The 22,267-nt window shown below is 52.4% G+C and overlaps 1 protein-coding gene across 1 annotated transcript; it reads left to right on the forward strand.

The window, feature by feature from the left end:
- Positions 1–214: 214 nt before the first annotated feature.
- ABCD1 (ATP binding cassette subfamily D member 1) lies at positions 215–21,369 on the forward strand. Its single transcript, XM_016215159.2, has 10 exons — positions 215–1,512; positions 4,294–4,474; positions 12,512–12,654; positions 12,743–12,911; positions 13,541–13,635; positions 16,362–16,507; positions 17,052–17,197; positions 19,428–19,512; positions 19,737–19,862; positions 20,053–21,369. Exons 1-10 carry the CDS (start codon positions 595–597, stop codon positions 20,258–20,260), a joined length of 2,217 nt encoding a protein of 738 aa, XP_016070645.2. The 5' UTR covers positions 215–594; the 3' UTR covers positions 20,261–21,369.
- The last annotated feature ends 898 nt before the right edge of the window (positions 21,370–22,267 follow it).

Below are 22,267 nucleotides of genomic sequence, written 5' to 3' on the forward strand. Positions count from 1 at the left end.
GCGCGGTCCTCCCACGTCTCTTTGGTCCGGGAAGGGGGCGGGGTCGGACCGTGGGGCGAGAACAGGGTGGGGCGCGGGGCGCCCGGGCTCCGCCTCCCGCCCCTCCTCCGCCTCCCGCCCCGCCTTCGCCTCCTCCCCTTCCCCCGACTCGCCCCTGGAGAGGGGTGGGTAGGTGGGGATTCTGGGCGGTGGCTGAGTCAATGTCGCTTCAGCCTGGCTGTGGAGAGGACTGACGCGCCTGTTGCCCCGGGGAGGGGCGCCACCAGGGTAGGAGGAGGAGGTGGAGGAGGTGGAGAGGAAGAGACGCCCTCTCTGCTCGAGCCTTCTCGAGGTTCTGACCCCAGGGGCTAGGAGACTGATAAGTTCCTCCACCTCCGCTGCCTGAAGAGGCCGCGACCCTGGAGGGACCTGAGCCCACCGCACCAGGGGCCCCAGCACCGCCCCGGTGGCCTAGAGCAACAGTCTCAGGGACCACTGCAAGGTTTCCAGTTGCCTAGACAACGAGCCGGGGTCAGAGCAACAACCCTTCCAGCCACCTGCCTCGACTGCTGGCTCAGACACCAGTCCCAGCCCCGTGCATCCAGCCCAGGTGACATGCCGGTGCTCTCCACCCCCCGGCCCTCGCGGGTGTCCACGCTGAAGCGCACAGCTGTGGTCCTGGCCCTCACGGCCTATGGAGCCCACAAAATCTACCCCCTGGTGCGGCAGTGCCTGGCTCCGGCCAGAGGCCCTCAAGTGCCTGCAGGGGAGTCCACGCAAGAGACCTCAGGGGCCACGTCAGCCACAGTGGCCACAGCGGCCAAAGCCGGTGTGAACCGAGTGTTCTTGCAGCGACTCTTGTGGCTCCTCAGGCTGCTCTTCCCCAGGATCCTATGCCGGGAGACAGGGCTACTGGCACTGCACTCAGCAGCCCTGGTGAGCCGAACTTTCCTGTCAGTATATGTGGCCCGCCTGGATGGGCGTCTGGCCCGCTGCATCGTTCGCAAGGACCCCCAGGCCTTTGGTTGGCAACTCCTGCAATGGCTCCTCATCGCCCTTCCAGCCACCTTCATCAACAGTGCCATCCGCTACCTGGAGGGCCAGCTGACCCTGTCTTTCCGAAGCCGTCTAGTGGCCCATGCCTACAGCCTCTACTTCTCCCAGCAGACCTACTACCGAGTCAGCAACATGGATGGGCGGCTTCGAAACCCTGACCAGTCATTGACGGAGGATGTGGTGGCCTTTGCTGCCTCTGTGGCGCACCTGTACTCCAACCTGACCAAGCCACTCCTGGATGTGGCCGTGACTGCCTATACCCTGCTTCAAACGGCTCGCTCCCGTGGGGCCGGCACGGCCTGGCCCTCGGCCATTGCTGGCCTCGTGGTGTTTCTCACAGCTAACGTGCTGCGAGCCTTCTCACCCAAGTTTGGGGAGCTGGTGGCAGAGGAGGCACGAAGGAAGGGGGAGCTGCGCTACATGCACTCTCGCGTGGTGGCCAACTCAGAGGAGATCGCCTTCTATGGGGGCCATGAGGTGGGGCAGGTTGGGGTGCTGAGCATGGAGGAAAGCATGTGGCTGGGAGGCCCAGGGGCAGGCAACTGTGAGTGGTGGGGAAAGCCGAGGGCTGACTGGGGTTGATGCCAGAGGTGTGGGCAGGCCACAGAAGAGGGAGACGGGATGGCCAGGGCCTTGGGCAGCCCAGACTTAGACACAGAAATGGAGAAGCAGGAAGGCTGGGTGGGGACTGCCCTGGAACAGCTGCCTGGTCACTTCTGCTTTCTCTCCTCATTGAGGCTGTCCTGGCCTTGGAGCTGCAGATCCTAGCGGTTTGAGATGCTAGAGCTCCTGGCTCGCCCCATTCCTGTAGTCAGCTGGAAGGAGGCTCCTGCTGTCTGGGATCAGGGATGGTGGAACATGGCCTGCTGCCCAGCCCCTCCTGGGCCCCAAGGCCCTTTGAAGGCTGGCGTCCAGCTGAGCTGGCTGGCCAGGCAGGCAGGCATTATGGGCATGACTCAGCCCAAGTGGAGGTTAACAAGCAGCACCCAGCGAGGTGGCCGCAGCAGTAGCAGCACTCAGCACTCCAGGTCAATGGCTACTCTGCCTGAGCTCAAGGGCCAGCTGGGCTGCCAGCTCAGACGCCTCCCTGAGGCCCTGAGCCAGAGATGCAGGGCCCAGGCCGCCACCTCGGAGCGACGCACTTCCTGCCCGCCCAGTGGCCACCCTGCCCCCCGGCATGGCTGTCCTTCCGCCTGTGTCCCAGGGCTCAGTTCCCCAGTGGGCCAAGGCAGGGTAGGGGCAGGGACCGCCAGGAGCTGGGTGCTGGGAAAGGTTACTGCAGGCCAATGCTCCCCTTATCTCACCCTAGCCCCTCCTCTTCCTCATGCCTGGGGTTGCAGCTGCCTCAGGGCCCTGCCCCCTGCTCCCAGCAACTCTGGTTTCGGTTCTGAGTACTTCTGGGGGAGGGGTGCAATGGCATCCACCTCCTGAAGGCCTATGTGTCCTCCCTGGGTCAGGTGACCTCTTGCCCCTGGACCTTGTCTCACTGGCTGTATATCAGACTCCAGATTAGGAGAAAAGCGCCTGGTCTGCAGCTTCAACCCCCTTATCCTCTCGCTCATGCGGGCTGCAGGTCCTTGGCAGGCAGCCGTGGCCTTGGGTGAGGCGCTTGGCACATTACCCGCAGCTACATTGTCAGCCCCAGCTGGCACTCCTGCCAGCTCCCAGCACAAGTCAGGATTGCCAGGGTGCTCAGAGGCGGCGTACTCACTTCAGGAACAGGAAATTGGGCTTGAGGCAGAACCACAGGATGCAGAGGACCTATATGGTGAGGGCAGAGAGATCACTTGCTCTTTGAGGGACTTCCTCTAGGCTAGCTTCAGGAAGTAGCATGTTCGCCAGGAGAGTTCAATAGGGGTAGGGGGAGGCAGTATGTGTTCACTGTCTCTTTAGGCCTCTGCCAAAGGGCTGGAAAGCAGCATGGGATAACAGGCCACCATGGGTGAGTCAATTTTCCTTATTGTGCAGGCATGTGGCTCATCCCAGTCCCACTGGCTGGTGTCCCAGTGGACGCTGGCCCAGGCTCAGACTAACAGGTTAAGGCAGAGGTGACTGGCTGGCTGGTAGACAGACAGCAGAGTATTCTCTTCTTACTGAGATTTCAATGAGAAATCTCAGAAACATACACACACACACACACACACACATACATACACACAGCCTCTTGCTGGCTTGATAACAAGGTAAACCTTTCTTAATACATCAAAGCATCATTTCCAAAAATCTGGTTTTCCTGATGGCTCTGCCAGTGTGGTCCAAATTCCACACCTCTTGCTACCTTTAAGTTGTGTGAACTTGGGCAGGTCTGGGCTTCTGTAATATTCTACTGTACAATGGAAACGAGAATGAAGGTAGCGTAGCATGTGGTGAGAATCAAATGGAGAGTTAAGTGCAAAAGCACTTGGCAAAAGAAATGGTGCCAGGCTGGGCAGCTATTGTCAGTCAGGGCTAGGAAGGTAGAGCTGGGATGCACACTTCTGTACTGAGCCAAGAAATCCATAACCCAATGGCCACCTTGCCGTGACCACTTCCTGACACCTCCAGCCCCCCTGCCTATCTGGACGGTACTGCCATGGGAGAGTCTCTTTCTCTCCCACTCCCTTTCCTGCTCTCTCTTCTCCAGGCTGGTACCCATTCTGAGATGGCAGGTGGTGGCCAGTGCAGGAATGGGGAAGGGAGGGGAGGATAGGATAGGAGAGGCCCACCCCACTGGAGCACTCAGCTGACCATTAGAGGGTGAGTCCTGCAGGGCTGGCTCAGGAGCATGCCCTCCAGGTTTCAGTGGGAAAATGCAGTGGAAGTTTCTCACCCAGAGGATCCCTGGGGAAGGTAGCAGGAGACAGGGCCTAAGTAGGCGTAAGTAAACTGTTGAATCAAGTTCTTCAAAATGAAGCACTGCCTTTTGCTGAGTTCAGGTTAGTCCTCCAGCAGTTACCCAAAGAAACAGGCAACGTGAGCTACCCAACTAGAGAGGTAGTGGAAAGACAGGACCAAAATGGGCCTCAACAGTTGGGGTCATTCTTCACCCCTCTGTACCCCAGTGTTGTTATGTCAGACAATCCCATACTGCCTCCCCACCTGGAGTCTAAGACCTTTCTACTGTAAATGTGGCCCAGTCATAACTCCCACCTCTCAACCTTGTCTTAGCCACCAGGTGGCATGGCATATGTGCCCTTGGCAATTGGGACCTCTTGCTGTCGCCCCCATGTTCATTACCACAAGGCCTCTCAGGCTGTCTCTGTCGCCTCTCCCTGGCAGGTGGAGCTGGCCCTGCTGCAGCACTCTTACAAGGCCCTGGCTTCCCAGATCAACCTCATCCTGCTAGAGCGCCTGTGGTATGTCATGCTGGAGCAGTTCCTCATGAAGTATGTGTGGAGTGCCTCAGGCCTGCTCATGGTGGCAGTTCCCATAATCACCGCCACTGGCTACTCAGAGTCAGGTGAGAGTCAGCACTCCCAGGGGGTGGGGGCAGGGCCCTGTCCTCCTGGACCACTGGGTGCTAGGCTCTGGAGGGTCCAGTGCTCAGCTGGCCCATCTGCGCCTTCCACTGCTGAGGCTTTGAGGCCTGGCTGGCTTCCTAGAGATCACCACAGGTCACACTCTCCCTTGCTGCCTTCCACTTTGTGTGAGTCTCCCCTTTTCAGTATCTCATGCTTCTTGGTACTTCTCACCTGAGACCGGGGACTGTGACAGGAATACCACAGGTACCCTCACCAGGTGCACGTACCCTCACCCAGTTATGCCTGTCCTCAACCAACTATGACTGGAAGGTGGGAGGATGGGGAAGTACCTTGAGCAAGCCCCTTCATCCCTGGGCCTTGACTTTCCCAGGCCTCAAACAACTCTCGCAGGTTGCAGAAGCTAGAGACCTCTGCCCTAAGGCCTGGGGGGATTGGGAAGCCTATTCTGCCTGTTACTTTAGCGATTGGATTCTCAGGATTCTCATTTTGTTCCTCTACTGGCTTGCAACATATTCCTTCTATTTCATGGTTGCCCTTTCAAAGGTTAACTTGTGTGCACACTGAGAACAGTCTAAGTCAGTGATTTTCAACTGGTGTGCCGTGGCACACTGGTATGCCACAAGAATTTTTAAAATATGCAGTAACTGACTATTTAGTCAGGGGCACTGACCTCATTTCCCTTAGGTTGTCAAATAAAAAAACGACAACAGCCCTGGCTGGTGTTGCTCAGTGGTAAGAGCATTGGCCAGCAGACTGAAGGGTTGTGGGTTCACTCAACCAGTAGATGTGTCTCTCTCACATCGATGTTTCTCTCTCTCTCTCCCCCTTCCTCCCTCTCTTCCATTCTCTCTGAAAAAGCAATGGAAAAAAATATCCTCATGTGAGGATTAACAAACAAAAAATGATAACAGCCAACACAATAGCCATCCAGTGTTAATGAATCAAAATTATACCTATTTTTTGTCATCAGATCGGCAAAAAATATAGTATATTTTTTGGTGTGCTGCAGAATTTTAGTAATTAGCTTATGTGCCATGAGATGAGAAAGGTTGAAAATCGATGGCTCCTCCTCCTCTTGGAGGAGAATACTTTAACACGAGGACCAGCCCCAGCTGATGGGTTGATGTAGCTCAGTGTCACATTTGTGTTCCTGTGTTTTTATACTTGACTATTGCTATCATGCTGATGCATATCTAAATCCATCCCCATGTTTACTGATTTCTCTGCTCACAGCCTAGTCACCTTCCTCCAGAGAGACATCTTTCAGAGGGTCTTTCTGCAAGGCTTTCATCGGGGACAGTTCACAATTATTTTGTTGCCTGAAAATGTCTTTGTTTTACCCTCCCCCCCCCCAACTAAAGATTAGCTGGATGTGGGAGCCCAGGACGATAGTTATTTTCTCTCAGCCCATTAACAATATTCTATTGTCTCTGCTGGAAAATCTGTTATCAGCTTAACCCCACAGCAGCCTATATTGTCTCTCTGGTTGCTTTTAGACTTTACTTTCTCTGGTATTCTGCTGTTTCACATGGAAGTGTTAACCTGTGGGTTTCTATTTATCCTGCTTGAGACTAGTTGTATGGCCTTTGAATATTCAGATTTTTTTAATCGTTTATTAAAATTCTCAGCTGTTATCTTTTCAGATATTGACTCACTCTTGTTCTTTCACTTGATCCTTCTGGAACTCTTGCTGGACTTCTCCCTCTCTCCTCTGTGGCTTTTCCACTCTTTTCACTATTTCCCATCTAATACTATCTGTGCTGAATCCTTGGAGATTTCTTCAGATCTTCCTGCTCACTGATTTGCCAATTTTCTCTTCAGTCGAGTCTAATTTGAATTTTTTTTAAATTTCAGTGACTGTTTCTATCAAGTTCTATTTGATTCTCTTTCAAATAGAAATTTGGAAATAGAAATTTTCGTTTTCAAAAGGAAATTTCAAATTGTTTTGACAAATATCTGATTTTCTCACCTTTTGACTGCTCCTTTTATGCTGTATATCATATTGATGATACACAGCCTCTATCTGGCTATTGGGTTATCTGAATTCTTGAGGGTCTAAGCCAGCTTGATCATCCATCTGCCAGTCTTTATTCATGGTGAATCCTTTCCTTGTGGGTTTGTTTATTTGTTTTGTTGGGGTTTTTTTCTTAATATATTTTTTATTGATTTCAGAGAGAGAGAGAGAAACGTCAATGAATTGGCTGCCTCCTGCATGCCCCTATTGGGGAATCGAGCCCATAATCCGAGCATGTCCCTTGACTGGGAATCGAACCGGCAATCAAACCTACAACTTCCTGGTGCATGAGACAACGCTCAACCAACTGAGCCACACCAGCCGGCCCTGGTGGGTTTGTTTTTTATCCTCACCCAAAGATATGTTTTTATTGATTTTAAGGGGTAGGGTGGGGAGGAAGAGATGTGAGAGAGAAACATTGATTGGTTGCCTCCTTTAGGCGCCCCAACCCGGGATCGAACCTGCAACCTAGGTATGTGCCCTTTTTGGTGTACAGAGTGATACTCCAACCACTTGAGCCACCTGGCCAGGGCTCCTTGTGGGTTTTGTGACCAGACTTTCCTGGGAACCCTGTATGGCCTAACAGGAGGGTACAGTTCCCCAGTGCATATTGGCTTTTGTTTTGGCCAAGCACTCCTGGTAATTAATCACTTGGAGGCCATTTTCATGTTCACCTCTTAGTTTGGGGAAGAGGAGTACCTGAACTTGACAGTAGTATTCATTTGAACCGAAGACACATAATTACCAATTCTTAGAGGTGACCTTTTGTTTCCTACACCTAGAGCTCTGGCTACATGACCTGTCTTCTCAGTCTCTAGGGATTTCATTGGTGCATCTGGCTGCTGGCTTTTCTGTAGGCTCCTGGGAATTTGCCTTGCTTTCCTATGAGCATAGCACTGCTTTCTTTTTATTTCTTTTTGTTTTTGTTTTTATTGATTGATTTTTTTAGAGAAAGAGAAGGAGAAAGAAAGAAAAAGAGGCATTGATTTGTTGGTCCCACCTATTCATGCATTCATTGGTTGATTCTTGTATGTACCCTGACCGGGGATGGAACAGAAACCTTGGCATATGGGAATGACACTCTAACCAACTGAGCTACCTGGCCTGGGCTATAGAACAGCTCTACTTTCAAAGGGGTTCTATTTATGCATTTTGATAGTGAGAGAGTTTTCAGTCATGTATAGAAAGAGCCTGACTTGTTTCAGAAATCTCTCTGATTCTCTTTCTATTGGTGGCTCTACCTTGGGGCTTCCATACCCTCAACTGTCTGTCCCTCTCTGGGTGACCCCCAAGAGTAAGGATCTAATTGGAGGTGGATAGTTACTTTCCACCAACAGTTCTACATGAAGAATGGCCCTGATTTTTTTTTTTTGATTTTTTTTTTTTTAGCAAACAAGTGAAGCTTTATTGAAACATTTTAATTGGAAGTGAAAACAAATGGGAACAATGAAATATTGGATTTGCAATTAGCTATTCAAAATAATTGAGGAGAACTTATATTTGGACATAATGGGAAAGTAAGCATTAGGAAGAGTGACAGGCATTAAAAATAGTAGAAATCAGCAATTCTTGTATAAAACTATCAGGTGGGAGCTACAGCCCTGGGCAAGGAGTAAGTGAATGGGCTGGGACAGGTTGCGTTTCCCTGCAGTTCTTAGAGAAGCTACTGGGAAGAGGTTGAATCCTAATAGCTGCCTCCACCACCACCTCTGTTACTGAGGGGTCTCCCCTCCAAAGCTGGCTGCAAGAACTCTTGACATGTGACCAACTGGAAGTACCAACGTGACCCCAGAGCAGGGGCACCATGACACCTTCTGCTAGTTCCCTCCTTCCATGATTCCTGCTTGTTTCATTTCCTCTTGGGGGCTTCAAGCAGTGAAGGGTCCTGGAACCCTGGCTGGCTCACCCCTTTTGGCTTAGCGCTCCTCTGTTCCCATTGGCACTTGTCTTCCAAGAGTGGCCCTGATTTAGGCACTGATGCCAGACCCAGTCAGCATACCTGGTCCAGAGCATGGGGACAGACCCATGAGAAAACACACCTATGATTTCTGTGAGGAAGTGCCTGCAGCGACTTCCCTCTACCCCTGGTGCTTGGCACAGCTCGGCCAGCCTAGTGCCTGAGGCCTCTCCTTCCTCTGAAGCCCTAGGACTTTTTGGATCCTCTACTGTGCCATAGTGCACTGTGATTTAAGAAGCATAAGCTATTGTCTCCATCCTCATAGCTTTTATAGTCAGTTACCTGTGAAAATGTGAAATTCTCCTGCCCCCTTGCTCACTCCACTTCCCTCTTACTGGCCTCCTTGTTATTGCCCCAAAACACCAGCAGGCTTCTGCCTCAGGGCCTTTGCATATGCTGCTCCCTGTTCCAGGAATGCTCTTTCCTCTGAAGTCCCACCCTCCCATCAGATTTTTGCTCACAGGCACCCTCTAGATAAGGCCTGCCCTGCTCATGACCCTGATTCTTTCTTCCCCTTCCCACCTCCCTGCTTTCCCAAGCACTGAACACCCTATCTATTCCACTTATCTATCTGGTTTGTAGTCCCTCTGCCCCTTTAGGCTGGGAGGGCAATGAGGGCAAGGATTTTTGTCTGTTTTGTCCTTGCTCCAGGTGCTTCAAAGAGGCTGAGGGCACTAGGGACCAGTGGGAGGATGCAGGTATTTTATCAACTGAGGAAGATTTTTTTTTTAAATTTATTTATTGATTTTAGAGAGGGAGAAGAAGGGAGAGAGAGAAACATCGATTTGTTGTTCCACTTAGTTATGCATTCATTGGTTGCTTCTTGTATGTGCCCTGGCCAGGGATCAAACCTGCAACTTTGCCATATCCACACAGTGCTCTAACCAACTGAGCTACCGGGCCAGGGCTCAACTGAGGAAGATTTAGATGCCTTTGCCCTACTCGTCTGCTGGCACTGCAAAACTGGAGGGCCCCAGGGAGGCCTTGGCCATGAACAACTGCTAGGTGTGCTGCTCTGGGGCCTTGGTCTTAGCTGCCCAAGGGTAGTTTATTCTGTCTCCAGGGAAGTACCAGCTGTTGCCAGGATGCCCCAGGCACCTGCAGACCCTTTCACTTTATGTGCAGTTACTGTCTAGCTCTCAGGACATCCTGGGAGAAGGGTCTGTGTCCCCCTTCCTGTTGGGGTCTGTGTCCCTGGGGTCACAGTGAGAATGAAGGCCCAGGAACTTAGACTATCATGATTAACAACCCCTTCCCCTGCCCAGTTCCTTAGATTCTTGGGCCAGGCCCCAGAAGGTGATGTGAGGTGCTCTAGCCAGCCATCAAGTCCCCTTTCTACCCCACACTGCACCCTTGCTGCTCTGTAGGCCCTGAGATGACTTCCTGCCCCTTCCTGCCCCACCCTATCACCATATCCGAAGTTTCTCCCTCTGATCAACATATGCCCCTGGATAGAGTCCTTCCCATTACTTTGGCTTCAGGAGCCCCGGCTTCCCTTGATGCCACAGTGGATACTGCTCATTCACCCACACCCAGTACCATCAGAGTCAACATTCCCCTTGCTCCTCATCACCATTTCTAGAACATTCTTTGTGTAAAAGTCCTGCCCCTTGGAGTTTTCCAAGAGTCAAGGAAGTCAAGGGCATTGACAAGAAAGGATTGAAGTGAGCAACCATGGGGTCTAGACTGAGACAGCAAAGCAAGTCAAGACAGGAGCAGGTTCCAGGGAGAAGTCAGGGTATCTAGGATGGCAGCTCTCATGGAGGCCACAGGGAGGGGGGAGGGAGAAATGGGGGCAATAGTGGAGGTCCAAAAGGGGATAGTCTGAGAGGCTTGCAGGTGCAACAGCTCTAGGCCTTAGAGAACAAGGTGCAGGTATGGCCCCAGGGGGCCTGCTGTGATTAGTGTAGGACATGGCGAGAGCAGTCTAGAGAGAAAGAGCTGGGTGTGCCAAGAAAGTAAACCAAATGCCTAGTGGCTCTTTTTTTTTTTTTTAATCCTCATCCGAGGATATTTTTTCCATTGCTTTTCAAAGAGAGTGGAAAGGGGAGAGAGAGAGAAACATCGATTGGTTGCCTCCTGCATGCTCCTGACCTGAGCTCCCGATCAGGGCCAGAATCAAGCCTACAACCAAGGCACGTGCCCTTGGCAGCATCTGAACCTGGGACCCTTCAGTCTGTGGGCTAATACTCTAACCACTGAGCCAAACTGGCCAGAGCTGGGTCATTTTTTTAATCTACATTGTTGAGATGTAATTAACATACTATACAATTCAGCCTTTTAAAGTACTCAATTCAGTGGTTTTTATTTTATTTTTTACTTTATTTTATTTTTTTATTGATTTTAGAGAGAGAGGAAGGGAGAGAGAAACAGGTAGATAAATCTCACACGCACCCAGACTGGGTATGGAATCTGAAACCTAGGTATGTGCCCTGACTGAGAATCGAACCCACAACCTTCTGGTGTATGGGATGACCCTCTGACCAACTGAGCCACACCAGCCAGGGCAGTGGTTTGTTTTATTTATTTGTTTGTTTGTTTGTTTGTTTGTTTTTTAATCCTTGCCCGAGGATATTTTTCCATTGAGTTTTAGAGAGAGTGGAAGGGAGGGAGGGGGAGAGAGAAACGTTGATATGATAGAGACACATCAATTGGTTGCCTCTCGCATGCACCCGGGGACTGAGCCTGAAACTGAGGTACGTGCCCTTGACTGGAAATCGAACTTGCAACCCTTTGGTCCTTGTGCCAACACTCTAACCACTGAGCCAAACCAGCGAGGCTAGGGCAGTGGTTTTTAATATATTCACAAAGTTGTGCAACTATCACCAGTATCTAAGTCCAGGACCTTGTCCTTACCCCAAAAAGAAAGCCCAGATCCATTAACAGTCACTCTCCACCTCACCCCCAGCTCCTGGCACCTACTAATCTTTGCATCACTATGGACTTGCCTTTTATGAACACCTCATGTAAATGGAATCACAATATGTAGCCCTTTGTGACTGGTTTCTTTCACTCAACAGAATGTTTTGAAGGTTCATCCACATTGTAGGATGAATCAGTGCTTCCTTCCTTTTAGTGGCTGTATAATACTCCATTGTATATGTGTACCATAGTTTCTTTATTCATTCATTGATGGACATTTGGATTGTTTCCACTTTTTGGCTCTTATGAAAATGGTGCTATGATCATTTGTGTGCAAGTTTCTGCATGGACATATATTTTTGTTTTTCCTGGATATGTACCTTGGATTGGAATTGCTGGGTCACATGGTAACTCTATGTTTAACTTTTTGAGAAATTTCCAAATTGTTTTCCACTGTGGCTACACCATTTTACATCCCCACCAGCAGTATATGAGGGGTCCAATTTCTTTACTTCCTCACCAACACTTGTTATCTCTTTAATTATAGTCCTCCTGGTGGGTGTGAAGTGGTAATTTATTGTGGTTTTGATTTGCATTTCCCTGATGACTAGTGATGTTGAGCATCATTTCTTGAGCTTATTGGCCATTCGTGTATCTTAGATATACAATAGAAATGTGTATTAAGATATTTTGCCCATTGTTTAATTGGGTTATTTGTTTCTTTGTTGTTTAATTGAAAAAGTTCTTTATATATTCTGGATTCTAGAACCTCCTCAGATATATGATTTGCAGATATTTTCTCCCAGTCTTTAAGTTGTCTTTTCACTTTCTTGATGGTTTGCTTTGGTGCCCCAAAGTTTTAAATTTTGGTGAAGATCATTTATCTGTTTTTATATTGTCGCTTGTGCCTTTGGTATCTTATTTAAGGAGTCATACATAATCCCACGTCATGAAGATTTACCCCTGCCTTCTTCTAAGAGTTTTGTAGTCTTAGCTCTTACATGCAGGTCAGTGCTCCCCTTTGAGTTAGTTTTTGTGTGTGGTGTGAGGTAGGGGGTCATTCTTTTGCATGTGGATACCCATTTGTCCTAGCACCATTTGCTGGATAGACTCCTCTTTCCTCCAATGGACCAGTTTTAATTTCCCAGTGTCCCCACCCCTCCCCTCCACTGTGCTCCATAGATTCAGAAGCAGTGAAGAAGGCAGCCTTGGAGATGAGGGAGGAAGAGCTGGTGAGCGAACGCACAGAAGCCTTCACCATTGCCCGGAACCTCCTCACAGCTGCTGCGGATGCCATTGAGAGGATCATTTCATCCTACAAGGAGGTACCCCACCCCCACAAATCCACCCCTACCATGCCCTCTATCCCACCCCCAGATGGCAGGAGCTGAGCCAGGGTCACCCTTCCCACAGGTGACAGAGCTGGCCGGCTACACAGCCCGTGTACATGAGATGTTCCAGGTGTTTGAAGATGTCCAGCACTGCCGTTTCAAGAGGCCTGGGGAGCCAGAGGACGCTCAGGCAGCGTCCAGGGCTGTGGTCAGGTCTGGTGTCCGTGTGGAGGGTCCCCTGCAAATCCGTGGTAAGGGTTCCCTTCCTAGAGAGGCCCCACTGGTCCCTGCCCTCCCACCACTAGCACCTCCCAGTGCCACCCAAAAGGCAGGATCTTTGAGTTGTGCCCCCAGGGAGGGCTTCCTTGGTGAGTTGTGGCCCCCACAGCCTTCCTTCCCAGTGTAGTCACTGCTGACCAACCTACTCACTGCCCTGTTCCTTCTAGGTGCCGTAGTCAGGATTTCTCCTTGCAAAAGAGGGGGACATGATCCTTGAGTAAGGGAGTCACTTGCCCATATGGGCAGCAAGAGAAAGTTAAAGCCTACAGTAGGGGCCAGGATGCTGTGATAAAGGGCCCACAGTGTTTGAGCCACCACTGAGATGGTGCCAGGAGGGAAGGGCTTCAGAGCAGGGGTGGACTCCATGCCTTGGATTCCAGAAGCCATAGAAATAGCTTTGCCTCTCCCCACCCAGAACACAGCACCAGACACTGGGGTGGGGGGGCTCTGCTTGTAGGAAGACCCAATGTACTCCCAAGGGGCCTTGGGCCACACACTGGCATGCTTTTGGAGGTCGGGGGGGGGGGGGGATGTGGAACCTACCAGAAGGCAAAGGGAGTGCTACTGCTCCCTAGCTTCCTTCCTTGTGTTCTCTCTCCAGGTCAAGTGGTGGATGTGGAGCAGGGGATTGTTTGTGACAATATCCCCATCATCACACCCACAGGAGAGGTGGTGGTGGCCAGCCTCAACATCAAGGTAGGTTGAGTGGGCTGGGCTGGGCTGGGCTGGGCTGGGCTGAGCCATGGGGCCTGAGGCCTGGCCTTCTGTATCTGCAAGCCTCAGCCCTTGGCATCCAGCCTAGCTGGCCTGCCTGTGTTGTCAGCAGCCATTGTCCCAAGATCTACGTGGCAGGTGTGCAAAGGTCAAGGTGAAAGACCAACGTGTCTCTGCCTGTTAGTTGTGGGGCAATGGAGACAGAACTGATTTAAAAAAGAGAGAGAGAGACTTGAGATTACCAGGATTGGCCAAGAGTCACCTGAAGGTTCACCTTATCGTTGCCAACCCCGCCCCTACCCCATCCTAGTCCCACAGAAGCCCAGAACTTAGGGACTCTGGTTCAACTCCTACTGTGGTGGAAGAGATTGTCCTCCGATGACCTGGGCTTGGGGTCCCACCCATCTGCTTCAAGAAGCTGCCAGTGCAGGTGTGTATGCTGAGTGCAGCATGGCCCTCCAGGAGGGCTCTCAGCCACTCCACAGGCCATCTGTGGAAAGGAAGCCCTGGTGGCTGACATCCACCTGGTTGGGGAATGATGGAGCAAAAGAGAAATCTATGGGGGGAGGGTGCATGGAAAGAAGTGAAAGGGAGTCATTTGTTCATTTATTTATTTATTCATTCAAACAGCATTTTCTGAGTTCCAGGCTGGGCACTGGAAACCAGAAGTAAATCAGGGAGGCCCCTGCCCTCTGGGAGGCCCCATTCTGGGGGACCCTAAAATGTTACAAAGGTCCGCAGTGAGCTGCCCAGAGTTCAGCAGGGGTCATAAGAAGTGTGGTCACCATCCCTGGTGGGAACAGAGGTTAGATGAAACTTCATCCAGAAGCTTCCAGGTGGGTGGACAGCGTGCTGAAGAAGGCCCCTCCAAGAGAGCAGGCAGAGAAAAGACAGTGGAATGGTGGGAGGAGTGAGAAACCGGTTCAACAGGAGCCATGGTTGGGTAGGGAGTAAGTGCAAAAGGTGAGTGGAGAGGCAGTGCCTGGGTCTTCTTTCCTTGATCTGCTGAGAAGGGCCCTGATAGCCAGTTGGAGGCTGGGAACATGTCATTACCTCAAGCAGCATAGGACAGTGGTGTGGTCCCCATCGCCCCCAGCAGTGATCACTCTTAAGGATGTAGGGGAAGCTGCTGATAGCTGGTTTATCCAAGGTGAATGATTTCCAGGCAGGCCTAGTAGAAGCCCAATTAGGCAAAGACCAGAAGCCCTAGTGAGCCGGGCCTCAGCTGGGTAGGAAGCAAGACCAGGCAAGGAGTGGGTGACTGGGGTGGAAGAGCAGGGGTTGGGGGCTGAGCTAGAGCTCTGGCCTGGTGGAGCTGGTGGTAGAGCTGGGCTCTGGGTCTGGGAGATGTTGGAGAAGGGGAGCAGTTCCCAGCCATGATAGGCCAGGTACTGCGGTAAGAAGGACAGCTGGAGAGACGCAGGGAAGGAGAGGAGGGAGGGAGCTATGGCACCAGCTGAGGGCCGAAGCAGCTCTCCCACAGTCTGGCACCGGAAGAGCCCTCACACATCTGAAAGGAGGAAGGCTCAGGCTCCACCAAGGGAGTTTATAGTCTTAATAAAGGCCACAAATTGAGGGGCTCAAACAATGGAAGTGGAGCTTCTCCCAGTTTTTGAGGCTAGAAGTCCACACCAGGGTGTCTCCTGAGAGCAGTGAGGGATAATCCGTTCCAGGCTATCCCAGCTTCTGGTGGTTGCTGGCCATCACTGGTGTTCCTTGGTTTCACTTTAATCTCAGCCTCCATCTTCACATGGTGTTCTCCCTGTGTTCATGGCTGTGTCCAAATGTCCCCATTTTATAAATAAGGACACCAGTCACATTGGATTAGGAGTCATCACACTCCAGGATGACCTCATCTAAATTGAACTAATTACATCTGCAAAGGCTATTTCCAAATAAGGTCACATTCTGAGGTCCTGGGGTTTAGGACTCCAATACCTGAATTTGAGAGGACACAGTTCAACCCCTAACACTGACTGAGGTAAGCCAGGGAAGGACTCACATGGGCTACACTCTCAGATCTTCTGAGGACTTCGGAGGCTGGTAGGTGGCCTGAGGACAGCAGTCTCCCTCCCTATGACCCCTTCCTTCCCACACCCCCCCCTCCCCCTAGCTTGACTGGTCTTTTTTCATTAGCCAGTGGACATCATGTGATTGGCCAATTGGGGAGCCTGAGGCCCTTGACACTGAGCCTGGGGGTTACAGCAGCATCTCTGTGGCTCCCTACTATCCATGAGGGCAGTGAGAGGGCTTTGGGGGACAGCTGGAGTTTACTGTCCACCTAGAACTCTAAAGAAAGCACCTTTCCCAGAGCAGTTCCCAGAGGGAAAGCAGTTCTGCTGGGGAGGCCAAAACACTTGGATTCCCAGTGAAGTGAGATGGAGAGTGATGTTGACTTTTTGGGGCTTGCACCCATTCATATGGCTGTAGCAGAATAGGCCCTCCTCCTGCTGGCCCCATACTCTCTGGTGTGTGTTGGGGCCTTAAGAGACAAGTTGGGGCCCAAAACAGGTATTTGGTTAGGGCTCTGGATGCTGGACCTTATTGTCCAAGCCCTTCCATCCCTTACCAAGAGACCAGGAGGGCCTACCCACTGGCCCCTGGCATGCACCTGGGTGCAGGTAGCTGTCAGAAGCTGTCAGGGAGGCTGCAGGTGAGAGGAAGGAAGCCCTTGCCCCCCTGGGTACCACATGGTGCTGCCTCCACAGGTGGAAGATGGCATGCACCTGCTCATCACGGGCCCCAATGGCTGTGGCAAGAGTTCTCTGTTCCGGATCCTTGGCGGGCTCTGGCCCACATATGGTGGTGTGCTCTACAAGCCCCCACCCCAGCGCATGTTCTACATCCCTCAGAGGTGAGCGGTGCAGGGGAGAGGAAGGGAGCCAGAGTCCCCAGCTCTGCCCCTTGCCCCTTCCGACCTGTGGAACCTGACACCTAGGAAATGGCAGAACTTGGGGCCTTGGGAGAGGACAGCAAGATGCTGCTCCAGAATCAGAGGGGCTATGGAGCCTCCAGTTGCCCCCTCCCAACCCCCCTCACCTGGTGACTTTACAGCTGTGTGGTGTGCATGTATGAGGGTGCACACTGGGGGGGTGGGGTCATGTGTCTGTGTGCATATAGTGTGTGTGTGCATGTGAGCATGTGCATGTGTGTGCTGTGTCTATGCGTGCATGCATGCATGCCTATGTGTGCAGGGTGAGTGTGTGGTGTACACATGCGACTGTGTGGGCCTGGTGTGCATAGGTGGATGTGAGCACTGCCTGGAGCACTTTATAGCAGGGATCTGTGGGCTTCGAGTTCACCACACCTCTGGCATCCAGGGGTCATGGTGGAGCCTGAACAGACACGGCATGGGCAAGGCCAGCCCTTCCCTTGGTGGACATGTAGCTTTCCCATAGGCCCTACATGTCTGTCGGCTCCTTGCGCGACCAGGTGATCTACCCTGACTCAGTGGAGGACATGCGAAGGAAGGGCTATTCAGAGCAGCACCTGGAAGCCATTCTGGACATCGTGCACCTGAACCACATTCTGCAGCGGGAAGGAGGTAGGGGATGGGACACCTCTCTTCTCAGCACCAGGGAGTGAGCCATCCATCCAGTAACCTGCTACCACCCCAGCTCTGCCTCCCTCTTGGCCCCCAACATCCAGGAGGCCAATGTGCTAGGTGCCCCTGAGAGCCCCTCCTAATAGGGAGGACTGACAGGAAGCGGATGGCTCAGGCAGCCTGAGTATGCTAGGGAAGGGAGGCCAGGTTAGCAGGTAAGGGCCATCCAGGGGGGTGCTCACCATCAGGTGAGATGCTCACAACAGGCCCTGGGGCTGGAGGAATGAGGGTAGTTGGGGGGGGAGGCTGAGAAGGAAGGAAGCCCTTGGAAGGCTTTAGGCAGGGAAATTACAGGTCAGTTCCGAATTTCAGCAAGAGGACTGACCTCAGGCATGGCGGCTTGAGTAGGGCAGCTGGGGGGAGGAGTGAGGAGCAAGCACAGGCTGTCTGCACAGAGGGCCTGGAGGTTGAGAGGCAGGAGCAGAGGTGTAGGGGACACCCCTGGTTTCTGCCTTGAGCTTAAGAGGCACGGTGTCCTGGGGAGAGGAGGGAGGGACAGGCTAGTGGCAAGAAAAGGCAGTGGTCAGGGGCCTACTTCGTTTGTCTGGGAATGCCTGTAGGGCCCAGAGGTGAGGAGGAGAGGGCAGAACCCAGGGCGGGGCTGAGCTGATATTCTTAGTGAAATCTGAGCAGCAGGGTTCCTCTTCCTGCCTCGGGCCACTTAGGGGCAGCTTGACCTTGAGCAAACACCTCACCTCTTGAGCCTCTGTCCACTTGTAGAGGGGGACAGGTACTAGTTCCTCCCTCAGCACCAGCATTAAATGAAGTTACTCCTGCAGACTCTTCCCAGGTGTGGTGGCCTGCATAGGAAGAGGGCTGCAGGTGGTGGAGTACTGGTTGCCACAGTCATGCTGAAGCTTCATCCCCAGCTTCCTCCTGGCCTGGCCTGACCTCTTTTGCTCCAGCCACCCTCTGCCTGGAAGTGCACCCCTCCTGTCCTCCAGGCACTCCTGAGTGCCTGGGGCCCCTGAGGCTGACCATCACAACCTATTAACATTGAGTTCAGCTGTGAATAAACAGGACCCCCCCCCCCCACAGTGGCTCAGATAGCTCACAAGTTTATCTTACTGTGACATAAAAGTCCTGAGGAAGGAAGGCCATAGTTGGTTGGGGTGGCCCTGCTCTGTGCAGCCTCCATTCCCAAAGTCACCCCATGGTCCAAGATGGCTGTTCCGGCCATCACATAATATCCCAAGCCATAGGATGGTGGAAGTGGAGGGAAATGGTATATGCCATCTGTCTTTTAAAGAAAGTTCCAGAAGCTGCCACACTGTAACACTTAAACCCCATTGGCTAGAATTCAGTCACATAGTCATATACTTCAAGACAAGCTAGGGAGTATAGCGTTTTTTTGAGGGTACCATGCGCACTACCAAAAATTCTAGTCCTGTGGGAAGGCAGAGTGGCAGGAGGTAAGGAGCCATTTCTGGTGAATCATCTACACATCTGCTCATTCAAGCAGCTGCCTGAGCCTTACAGAGGGTCTGGCATGAGTCAGTGATACAAAGGCCTGGTGCCTACAGGTGAGAAGCCTTCTGGAGAGACTGCTCCAGCTTTCCTGGGGCTGACTCTTCATTGGTACCCTGTTAGGTCCCTTATGAGTTTTCTGTAACAAAGTACCACAGACTGAGCAGTTTAAACAGAAATATATTAGCCTCCAGCTCTGGAAGCCAGAAGTCTAAGATCAATGTGTAGATAGGGTTGGCTCCTTCTGTTCTAGGCCCCTCTCTTTGGCTTGCAGACAACCATCTTCTCCCTCTGTCTCTTCACATCATCTTTCCTCTATGTATATTTCTGTGTCCAAATCTCCCCTTTTTATAAGGCTACCCATTATACTGGATCAGGGCCCACCCTAGTGACCTCACTTTAACTTGATCACCTCTATGAAGACCTTTTCTCCAAATATAGTCATCTGAGATCCTGAGAGTTAGGATTCCCACATATCTTCTTTTGGAGGAGATATAATTCTAGTCTCAACTTCGTTTTTACTATTAAAGTATCACCTACAGACAGACAAATGCCCAGAGCACACATAGCCAGCAGTTGACCTTCTCCGGAGTCAAATGTGCTGTCATCTTCCACTGTCACTTGTTCCCCAGCCCCCTCCCACTACACCCAGTGTGCCTGGGCCCTTGTTGAATTGAACAGAGCCCCCTTGTCCCCTGCCTAGGTTGGGAGGCCATGTGTGACTGGAAGGACGTTCTGTCAGGGGGTGAGAAGCAGAGGATCGGCATGGCCCGCATGTTCTACCACAAGTGAGTGGGTTGTCCAGGGTGGTAGGGCTCCCTCAGGCACTGACTGCTCTCCAAGCCAACGGCAGCTCAGCATGCATGCTCCCTGGGGCCTCCTTAGGGAGAAGGCAGTACCATTAGAAGGCCCTATCCAGGCCTCAGCAAGGATTGGGCCACATGGGGCGAGGGACTAGGATCAACAGCAGTGGAGGGTCCACAGCCTCGTCCACTCTGCTCCTACTCTCAAGGCCCAAGTATGCCCTCCTGGATGAATGTACCAGTGCCATAAGCATCGACGTGGAAGGCAAGATCTTCCAAGCAGCCAAGGATGCAGGCATCTCTCTGCTTTCCATCACCCACCGACCCTCCCTGTGGTAGGTGCCCTCTCTTCCTTCCTGGAGTCGAGGGGAAGGAGCGCCCTTCCATCATTCTACACCCCCTTGGCTTTGCAGCCTGGGAGGAGATGGTGCTGCCATCAGAGGGGCAGAGGACTCTGGTAGGCCCTGCATGCGTCTCCTGCTGAGCAGCCTCTGCATCTCTGACCCTGTCCCTCTCCTGGTCCAGGAAGTACCACACACACTTACTACAGTTCGATGGCGAGGGCGGCTGGAAGTTCGAGAAGCTGGACTCAGCCGCCCGCCTGAGCTTGACTGAGGAGAAGCAGCGGCTTGAGCAGCAGCTGGCGGGCATTCCCAAGATGCAGCAGCGTCTCCAGGAGCTCTGCCAGATCCTGGGCCAAGGCCCCAGGGTTGTCCAGGGTGCTGCCACCTGACAGAGGATCATGGCTCTGGGCCCTCAGCCCCTGCCCTGCCCCAAGCCCTCGGATCATATGAAGGAAACAGCAATGCCTGCCTATCCACTCCCCCACCACCCAGCCCCACCATAGGCCCGCTCCGCATGACTTTCCCTCCTCCTAGACCTCCCTGCCACTGGCCTGCCCTGCCTAGACAACTGCCAGCAAAAGGGTGTGCCTGACCCTCATGCCCCTGCCCTCAGGCCAGGAGACATGTAGGGTCCTACCCTGCCGCCCTCCCCAACCCTGCCCCCTTCCCTGCCCCACCATAATTGTGACCTGGGCAGGGTAGCTGAGTCCTCTCTTTTTTGGGGGGAGGGAGAGAAGGGTAGGAGGTAAGCCCTAGCTCACACTACCAAGACAGTCTGTGCTGAGCCTCATTTGTGGGGTACTACCCTCCGGAGACTGAAGTCCCCCTTGTTTCCTCTTTTTCAGTCCGTTGGAGACCCCATGGTCCATCCTTCTATTGCCACTACTCAAGTGGCCGTTGAGGCTCCCATCCCACTGGATGCCCTTCCTGCCATAGAAATGGCCAAAAAGGACACACGGCCAGACAGGGCTCCTTGTCTGCGCCCCTTCTCCCTACGAGTTGCCCCGAAGAGCTCTTGGGAGAAAGAATTGCATAGCACTTCTTAGCAAGCGATAATAAGAATGTAGACCCTGTCCCTCTCGGTCCCTACAAGCTAATTTATTGGATTCCTGTTTGTAGTCTTCTTGATTGCCAATGTGAACACCCTGCTGGCAGGGGAGGCAGCCCGGGCTGTGGTCCTTCCACAGGTGGCCCAGCATCTGAACCAGCCCCAATGAGCCTGTTGCCCCACCAGCCTACACTGCCAGCTACCACCAGGGGGGGCCCAGGCCAGCCAGAGGGGGAGATGGACACTGTGCTGCCTCAGGAGTGTGGGCACCAGTGTTCCCACCTCAGTGCCAAAGAGGGGTCAGCCAGGGAAGCTGTCTCTGCAAAGCTAGCTCCTGCCCGAGAGGGAGACCCCACTGCCGTCGTGTGCCTTCCAAGGGTGGAGGGGGGCTCAGCCCTTGGGCCAGGAAGCCTCCCTCAGTCCCTCAGTAAAAACCTCCCATGGAAAGTGTGTTCTTGCCTCCTGGCCTCTTTGTCTGGCCTGGCTTGTGGGAGACAGGGATGGACAGCGGGGTGCCTGGGAGAGAAGGAATAACCTCAGCCCCCACACTTCACCTGGAGACACAGCTCAGCACATTCTGTGGCTGACATGGTGGTGGGAGGTGGATTCAGCAACAGCATCTCATAAAAATATTGGCTGAGCCCAAATTATTGGCTGAGGACTCTAGACCAAGCCTAGACCCAGTGTGGGGTGAGGAGGAGGGTACCGGTGGTGGGTCCCTGCATGAAGAGCTTCCAGAGAGAATATGGAGAGAGCAGTGAGCTGCAAAGTGGGCTGGTTGGGGGAACATGGAGAAGGAAGGGTCCTGAGAGCCTGGCAAGGGACAGTGGGGAAAGCGCTCCTCGGACTTCCAGTAAGGAACATTTGTGAAAAGGACCGGGAATGATCAGGAGCAAGACACGGAACATGGATGCTGAGGGCAGGGGAGGGGAGCCAGGGCCACCCCGAGGAGCCTGAACTCATTCCGGAGGCAACAAGAAGCCACTGAAAAGTTTTCAGCAGGATGGAAACCACATAGAGTTATGCTTAAAGCAGGCCGTGTGAGGGGTTGTTTGGAGAGAGGCACAGCACTCTGAAAAGAATGAAATTCTGATCTGACCTGTGCTACCACATGGGTGAACTGCAAAAATGTGATGCTGATTGAGTGGAAGAGGCCAGTCACAAAAAACATATATCATTTGAGTCCATTCATATGAAATGTCCAGAATAGGCAAATCCACAGAGACGGAAAGGGGATGGATGGGTGCCAGGGGAGGTGAGAAATGAAGACTGACTGCTAATGGGTACAAGGTTTCCTTTATGTGAATTTCACCTCAAAACATAGATGATAGATTGATTGCTTGACGAT

This window comes from Miniopterus natalensis, chromosome X (assembly GCF_054644295.1).
Source record: "Miniopterus natalensis isolate mMinNat1 chromosome X, mMinNat1.hap1, whole genome shotgun sequence".
Taxonomy (NCBI): domain Eukaryota; kingdom Metazoa; phylum Chordata; class Mammalia; order Chiroptera; family Miniopteridae; genus Miniopterus; species Miniopterus natalensis.